This window comes from Aquarana catesbeiana, linkage group LG12 (genome assembly GCF_042186555.1).
Source record: "Aquarana catesbeiana isolate 2022-GZ linkage group LG12, ASM4218655v1, whole genome shotgun sequence".
Classification (NCBI taxonomy): Eukaryota; Metazoa; Chordata; class Amphibia; order Anura; family Ranidae; genus Aquarana; species Aquarana catesbeiana.
In genome coordinates this window covers 194,433,202-194,441,694 of record NC_133335.1, presented here as the reverse complement: position 1 = coordinate 194,441,694, position 8,493 = coordinate 194,433,202, and the positions used below count along the sequence as shown (strand labels likewise).

General features: G+C 39.2%; 1 protein-coding gene across 2 annotated transcripts in view; it reads right to left on the bottom strand.

The window, feature by feature from the left end:
• Positions 1 to 2,710: 2,710 nt before the first annotated feature.
• Positions 2,711 to 8,493, bottom strand: part of LOC141113309 (agouti-signaling protein-like) — a 148,703-nt gene continuing 142,920 nt past the window's right edge. For both annotated transcript variants that reach the window (XM_073606365.1, XM_073606364.1), the window contains exon 4: positions 2,711 to 6,834. In XM_073606365.1, coding sequence (XP_073462466.1) covers positions 6,664 to 6,834 — 171 coding nt within the window. In that variant the 3' untranslated portion in view covers positions 2,711 to 6,663. The remainder of the gene's footprint in view (positions 6,835 to 8,493) is intronic.

The following is an 8,493-nucleotide window of genomic DNA, read 5'->3' as shown; positions in this document are numbered from 1 at the left end:
GATGATAGAACACATATGAAAACCTGATGTCTGTCAACAGCTTTGGAGCTTCAATAGGGTCAAGCAGTTCCCTGGCTCAGCTTTGACCCCCATTGCCTCCCCCCGTTCCTTGAAAAAAAAAAGGAGAGGGGGAGAAAGGAGTGAATGGTAGTTTTAGGTTAGGTTCACACTAGAACGCAGTGCTGGAAACCCGTGTTCTGTGCATCACGTTGAAATGCACTGCAGTTGCAATCTGTAATGGGTGCCAATGTTAAATTAGCGTCATCCCAAATGCAGGTTGCAAACATTTGCCTGCACTGGATAGCATAGTACAAGAATACCATGCGATCTGCTTGCAGTGCATTTCCAAAAATAGTGAATGCACTACTTTTGGTGTGATGCAGTGCAATTTAGGCCCATTCAGAATCAATAGGCTCAAAACACAATGCACTGAATCATATTTGAATTGCACAGGAATGCACAGCACATTCCTGTGTGATTCATAATGTGAACTATTTTTAAGGCCTGATTCACACCTATGCATGTTGCTTTTGAGCGTTTTTGGAGGTTTTTTTTTCATGCTTGCCGCGTTTTTGAGCCGCGTTTTTGCCGCGTTTTTGCCGCGATTTGCGTTTTGCGTTTTTTTTTTTTTTTTTTTTTTTTTCATTTTTTTTTACAGTCTTACAAAAAAATTAAAAAAAAAAAAAAAATAAATAAAAAAAGGCAAAAACGCACCAAAAACGCATCAAAAACGCTGCAAAAAAGGTGCACTTGCGTTTTTGATGCTTGTCCATTGAAAACCATTACATGCAAAACGCTGCATTTTGCATGAGAAAAAGTCCCCGACCCTTTCCAAAAACGCGGAGATACAAAAAAGCATTGATGTGAACATGTTCCATAGGAACCCATGTTAAAAAATTCCCGTGCATTTCTGCAAAATGCAAAATGCATCAAAAAACGCGCTAGTGTGAATGGGGCCTTAGGCTCGATTCACACCTATGCATGTTGCTTTTGAGCGTTTTTGGAGGTTTTTTTTTCATGCTTGGCACGTTTTTGAGCCGCGTTTTTGCCGCGTTTTTGCCGCGTTTTTGCCGCGTTTTTACCGCGATTTGCGTTTTGCGTTTTTTTTTTTTTTTTTTTTTCATTTTTTTTTACAGTCTTAAAAAAAAATTACAAAAAAAAAAAAAAAAAACGGCAAAAACGCACCAAAAACGCTGCAAAAACGGTGCACTTGCGTTTTTGATGCTTGTCCATTGAAAACCATTACATGCAAAACGCTGCTTTTTGCATGAAAAAAAGTCCCCGACCCTTTCCAAAAACGCAGAGATACAAAAAAGCATTGATGTGAACATGTTCCATAGGAACCCATGTTAAAAAATTCCCGTGCATTTCTGCAAAATGCAAAATGCATCAAAAAACGCGCTAGTGTGAATGGGGCCTTACATGCAAAACGCTGCATTTTGCATGAAAAAAAGTCCCTGACCCTTTCCAAAAATGCAGAGGTACAAAAAGGCATTGATGTGAACATGTTCCATAGGAACCCATGTTAAAAAATTCCCATGCATTTCTGCAAAATGCAAAATGCATCAAAAAACGCGCTAGTGTGAATCGAGCCTTAGGCTCGATTCACATCTATGCATGTTGCTTTTGAGCGTTTCTGCAGTGCTTTTTGTGCTTGCCGCGTTTTTGAACATGCGTTTTTGCCGCAGTGTTACAGTGTTTTTTTTATACTGTATACAGTGTTAAAAAAAAAGAAAGAAAAAAAAACGCAAAACGCGGCAAAAACGCGGTAAAAACGCGGTACTTGCATTTTTGGATGCGGGTCCATTGAATTCTATTACATGCAAAATGCTGCATTTTGCATGAAAACAAGTCCCCGACCCTTTCCAAAAACGCAGAGGCACAAAAATGCATTGATGTGAACATGTTCCATAGGAACCCATGTTAAAAAATTCCCATGCATTTCTGCAAAATGCAAGATCAAAAAACGCATTAGTGTGAATCGAGCCTGAGGCTCGATTCACACCAATGCATGTTGCTTTTGAGCGTTTCTGCAGTGTTTTTTGTGGTGCTTGCCACGTTTTTGAGCAGCGTTTTACAGCGTTTTTACAGCGTTTTTGTGGCGTTTTTGTGGCGTTTTGCGTTTTTTTTTTTCTGTATACAGTCTAAAAAAAAAAAAAACGCCAAAAACGCGTCAAAAACGCTGCAAAAATGCTGTAAAAACGTTGCAAAAAGCTGTACTTGCGTTTTTGATGCTGGTCCATTGAATGCTATTACATGCAAAACGCTGCATTTTGCATGAAAAAAAGTCCCCGACCCTTTCCAAAAACACAGAGGCACAAAAATGCATTGATGTGAACATGTTCTATAGGAACCCATGTTAAAAAAATTCCATGCATTTCTGCAAAATGCATCAAAAAACGCATTAGTGTGAATCGAGCCTTAGGCCTGGTTCACACCTATGCATTTTTTAGTGCATTTTCGGTTTTTCAGAAACACACTAAAGTCTAGTTAACATGGTTTCCTATGGATATAGTTCACATCTGTGCGTTTTATGCAAAGGCGCAGGGACATTTTTCTGTTTTTTGGTTCCATAGACTGAAGTCTAGGGATCAAAAATGTGTATTGAAAAAATGTAAAATGCACCTGGAATATGCAAACTGCAACCTGCATAGGTGTGAACCAGGCCTTATTATGTAAACAAAATACAAGCAAAATATTTCAAATAATAGCCATGCATATGAACATATTTATTGTAAATGGAAGATTTTATAAATAAATTGGATACTTGGACAAGTATACAACACAACAGATTACATTTGATGATCATAGGGTGACAATGTGAAATCCTATTATCCTGGTTTAGCATGCAGTGGGGGAGATTTACTAAAACTGGAGCACTCAGAATCTGGTGCAGCTGTGCATGGTAGCCAATCAGCTTCTAACTTTAGCTTTGAAAATAAAACCTGGAAGATGATTGGTTTCTGTTCAGAGCTGCACTAGATTTTGCACTCTCTAGTTTTGGTAAATTCACCCCAGTGCATTGTTGCTAAACTCAAGACAAATCCAGCAGAAAAGTAAGTGTGGAATGGAGTATACATTTTACATATACACTAGTGGAGTGAGTGACTCTTTCACATTATACAAAAAAATCGGGTTATCTTTAGTGTTTTTTATTTTATTTTTTTATATATTCATGAAACAGTTTTTTTCCAAAAAAAAAAAACGAGTTTGAAAAATTGCTGCGCAAATACCATGCAACATAAAAAGTTGCAGTGACCACCATTTTATTCCCTAGGGTGTCTGCTAAAACAATATATATAATGTTTGGGGGTTATGAGTAATTTTCTAGAAAAAAAAAAAATGATTATTACATTTAGGAGAGAAGTGTCGGAATTGGCCTGGGTGGCAATGGGTTAATTACCATAAGTAATGTATACAAATAATTATTATATATTTTTTAATGTAATTTACTATATTTTCAAAAACTGTACTCAAGCAGGTGGCTTAAAGTGGTGTTCCGGCCGAAATTATACTTTTTAGATAAAAATACCCCTATAATACACAAGCTTAATGTATTCTAGTAAAGTTAGTCTGTAAACTAAGGTCTGTTTTGTTAGTTTATAGCAGTAGTTTGTTATTTTATAAACTTACAGCAGGCCGTGGCCATCTTAAGTGTGGACATCTGAAGCTAGACTGTATTTCTTCCTGGATCTCATCCTTGCAGATCTCGCACATGCTCAGTGCAGCACAAGCAGTGTAATAGGTTTCAGGCCAGGTTTCCATAGCAACAGCAGTTTCAGAGGAGGTTGCCGCCCCTTCCCAGAAGGCATTGCAAACAGGAAATGATGCGATGGGCCGCGGCCAGGGAGGAGGAAGTGAAAAATGAATACAGCAGATATACAGTAGGTGCTGAGAAATTTTTTTTTAAAAAATCCAATTTGTTTACAGTGCACAGTTTAGTGAGGGATGCTGAAGAGTTGTAAAAGTGGGTGGAACTCCACTTTAACGAACATATTACTGAAGTCTGAAGTTATAACTTCAAACCAGTAATTTCACAGTAAATAGATAAATAATACATTTTGTCTTATAACATATAGCATAATATATGATTTATCTTGATTATAACAGTACCTTTTCAACAGCAGCAGATTCTCATTCTCTGTTGTGAGGGAAGAAAAAAGTCCGGACAGCCGCACACCAGGAGAATATAATCCAACGAAATTTCTTTATTGTAAAATCAGGAACAAATCATGTACAAAGCACCATGGATAGAATGTACAGATAATCAGCTAACGCGTTTCACGCTCTGCGGAGCGCTTACTCATAGAGATTCTCATTCTCCCTCTTAACTGTATGAGAAAAACATGGGATTGTGGGTAACTCATGTACACATAAACCCATGTTATTTCCTTCTAGTTAAGAGGGCTGGGCTGGAAGGGAGCATTTGTTTTTTAGACACATGCCCCTTCTATGACACTGCAGTGAGAGGCGTGCCTCCACTGCAGCATTTTTATTGGACAGCTGGGGCTAATGGTACTTTACCATTGGTCCAAGACTCCAAGCTGTCCATTGAGCTCAGTGCCTCTGACAAGAAGTGAGGAGAGGCACTGTGAGCTCAACCCCTCAGTCTGCTGCAAACAGAGTGTGCCAGCTTGTATTTAAACTGGCCGCTCTGTATGTAGCTTCTGACAGGCTGCTCAAGGAGCCCCATATCACCGGAACCATAAGTCGTAGGAGCCCCAAAGTTTTTACCAGTAGTGGGGTAGGACTTAGGCTAATTTGGGGTCTCTGTGACCTCAGGTCACCAAACTACAACCCTCGGAGCTTGATTTTTTTTTTGTTAATGGTGCCCCTATACATGCAAAAATGGGTACTGGGATTTTGATTGTCACGGCAATACTTGCAAAGTGTAGCTTAAAGTTGAATAAAGAGAGAAATGTTACCATGCTGACCTCCTCCTGACAACTCTATCACTTGGCTGCCACTCTGAGCAATACACAATGATTATATTAATTTATTACTGACCTCTCTCATACTACTTGGCAACTGCTGGTAGCAGTAAGTGTATATTGCTGATATTAGATGCTTCAAAAAATAATATTCCTGCCTTGAATCTCAGGGAATGTTTCTATCCATGTCTAGTGTATTTAAGAATAAAATGTAGACCTGCTGGTGATAATACTTGCCTTTGTTATCAATATATGTTAGCAGCACCCAAGTGGCAATAAAAGTCATAATACTAACCTCTGGGTGTGCAACCCAACATTGCCTACTGCTAATACATCCCAACACTGCCTAGTACCATTGCATTCCCAACATTCTCTTCTGCCACTTTTAGGCCCCTAGCCTATAAGCCAGTGGTTTCCAAACAGTGGCTCTTTGCTTGCCTTTCTTCCACTGATACAAGACACTATTCTCCCAACTGACACTATATCTCCCACTGATACCAACAATGGGGCACTATTCCTCCCAATGATACCAACGATTGGGCACTATTCCTCCCCCTAATACCAAATGTGATGATGTTTACTCCTACTGATGCCTGGAAAATTTCCTCTTCTGCTGGCCACAGTGCGCTTCCTTAAAAGTTTGAATGACTGGCCCCTTGTTTAGAAAGTTTGGAGACCCTTGGTATAAGCAGTGAATCACAAAATATGTGCCTTGAAGGACTTTGAAGCCTGGGCTGACCTTCTTAGTTGACTCTTCAATAGAATCAAATATGGACAAGACCCAGTTCAATTGTATGTCCTACCTCTCTAGGGTCTAATAAATCAAACAGTTTATTTTTACTTGATACCCTTTACTATGGAACGCGTGTCATAAAAAAAACCCTATGGCATGTGGAGAACGACTGTTTCTAGTATATATTTGCAGCACCATGGAAAATTGTTCAAATTTTCAACTTTTCATGTGACTTTGGGATCAAAGGGTTATCAGAAACAGCTGTCAATGGCGCAAATGGACCTGAATAATTTTATAGCCAGGTCACTATGCATTGTTATTGCTGAATATTTGAAAATGTAATATTTTGTTTAAGGTTATTTTATAACACAAGTGAACATTATCAAATGATCTAGTAGGTAATGTGTACAGTGTTCTCAGAGTGTGTTTATTAACCTGCTTTATGCCAGTTTTTGTATGATTTAATGTTCATTCAACTGATTTGTAAAACAACTATACAGTATATGTATACAGTATTTAAATTGATTAATGAAAAGAAGGGGTGATGGAACGCGTATGAAAACCTGATGTCTGTCAACAGCTTTGGAGCATCAATAGGGTCAAGCAGTTCCTTGGCTCGGCTTTGACCCCCATTACCTCACTTCTGTAAGCTATACTAGGTAAGTAATGCTAAGAATGCTGGAAGTTATACCTAATTTATTATGCGCTCCATGTTCTATAAAAAAGTCGACTGCAGCAATATGTGACAGAGGAAGGTCTTATGATGCAATGAGATATTAAGCCTTAATGGAAAAAGGCATGTGTTGTGTTATAAAAGAGAACTAAAGCATAAACGACACCAGTATTGTAGATTTTAGACTGTTAAAAGTCGTATAACAACATAGATTGCAGAAAATTCTGCTTAAACCACAACTGCTTTATTTGTTTCGACCCTCTGTTTGTACCCACTAGGTGCCCTTCTGTAGTTTATTCATGCCCACTTGGCTATAAGGCTCTGTTTCAGCAATTTGGGTTGCCCATCCTATATACGCAGACAGTCTGGAAGATATGACAGTAGCAAAATGCACATGGTTCACAGCACGAAGGAGCAGGAGGTTTACAGCTGGACTTAAGAGGTACACAATTTGGAGGCGGCAGTCTTTGGGGCTTCTTCTTTGGGATTTCTTTTTTCTGCAAGACACATAAAAATAATTTGTTTATATCAAAAGATACATCTCGCTAGCCTAACTGTCTTTCATAAATATGTTCTTTATTGTTGAGAAACAAAGTTCTTAAATTTTCAGAATTTCATACAAACAACAGAACAAGTACAGAACAATACAGTGCCATCTACAGTATAAGAAGCAATAGAGAAAGTTGGTATAAACTTCCAGCATGACCTTGAAGTACACTTTCACCAGTACACCAGTATACCTAATGAAGAACACATGCAATAAAATTGGATGCGTTATAAATTAACTGTGGCCAATGTGCTCTTTATTGTACCCAACATGCAAAGCAAGTAGAGAATATCGTATGTTTGGGGTGGGGGATACAGATCCATTGTCTATCCCAAAATCCAAAGTCACTAAAGAGTTAGTTTAAAATTAGTGTGAGGGATGCAAGTGCATGGTCATTTTACCACCCATGCCAAAACTTCTCAAATTTAAGAGGGATATCTCTGTGGACATATGGCCACTTTCCCATGGGTGTTAATTATAGATCCGTCTTTCAGTTTTTCAGACAGAGCCAGACTGAACCACAATGTATGTCTATGGGCGAGTGGATGTAAATGTATGGGGGGGGTTAAGGGTCAAAGGATACTGCAGAACAATCAGTAACAAGGATAGGAAGCAAACTTCTCTCTCTCTACTCTTTCAATTGAGGCTTTCTGGAGGTAGCAGGGAATGGCCAGTATATATAGGACCCCACAGCAGCAGTCTATTAGCAACCTCTGGTAGTTGCACAGATAATAGTCCCCTGCAAGGTCTTTACTCACAGTATTCCAGTATCCTTAGGTAGATCCTCAGTCAGAGAGAATAACAAGATCCTTCTCCAAACCAGGGCTTCAGTGCAGTGCCCTCCAGCAAATATAATCCTCTGGCAATCTTCTCCAGGCCCTCAGCCCAACAGCTGCTGAGGTCCAGACTGCATGTATTTTCTTACCAGTGCTGCCTCCAGGAGCAGCAGCCCCAAGAGAACTGGAACCCTCCCTTGAGGCAAACAACTACATTGTTCAGGCCTCCTGCACATTTATCACCTCCCCAGCAACATCCAAAAGGTTACAAAATAGGACATTAATTTTATAGAACCATGTTTTGCTATCTGAATAGGAGTGTTGCAAATTTTGGATAAACCATATATATTTTTTTAAAGATTCTCCCTACATACTATAGTTATAAGTAGTCAAATCCAACTTCTAGATTTCTTTAAGCCTGAAGAGCTAAAGGAAATTCACTAACTTTTTTGTATTTCCATGGATCTGCCAAAGCTATCACACTCAATTATTGGAAGGAGTCTAAGATTCTTTAGACCACTTTTAGGCATGTCATGCTTACCCCTAACACAGGTGGACAGACACTATAGCTAGCTTTTGTGTTCTGCACCTATAGCAGCTCCATTTAGCATAAGGCAAGAAGGCCTAGCGGTACTCGGTTGCCCCCAGGATTTATACACAACGCTATAGTGCCTGGCTATCATGCCACGGCATACGCAAACTGAGAAAGCAAACAGGTACTTGCGGTTGGCAGACAGACAAGGTTCTGAATAGTTAGGATCAAAATCCAAAGGCAGGCAGAGTAGTTCAGAGAATAGTCGATATCTGATCCAGGGTCGTTAACGAGGTAATCC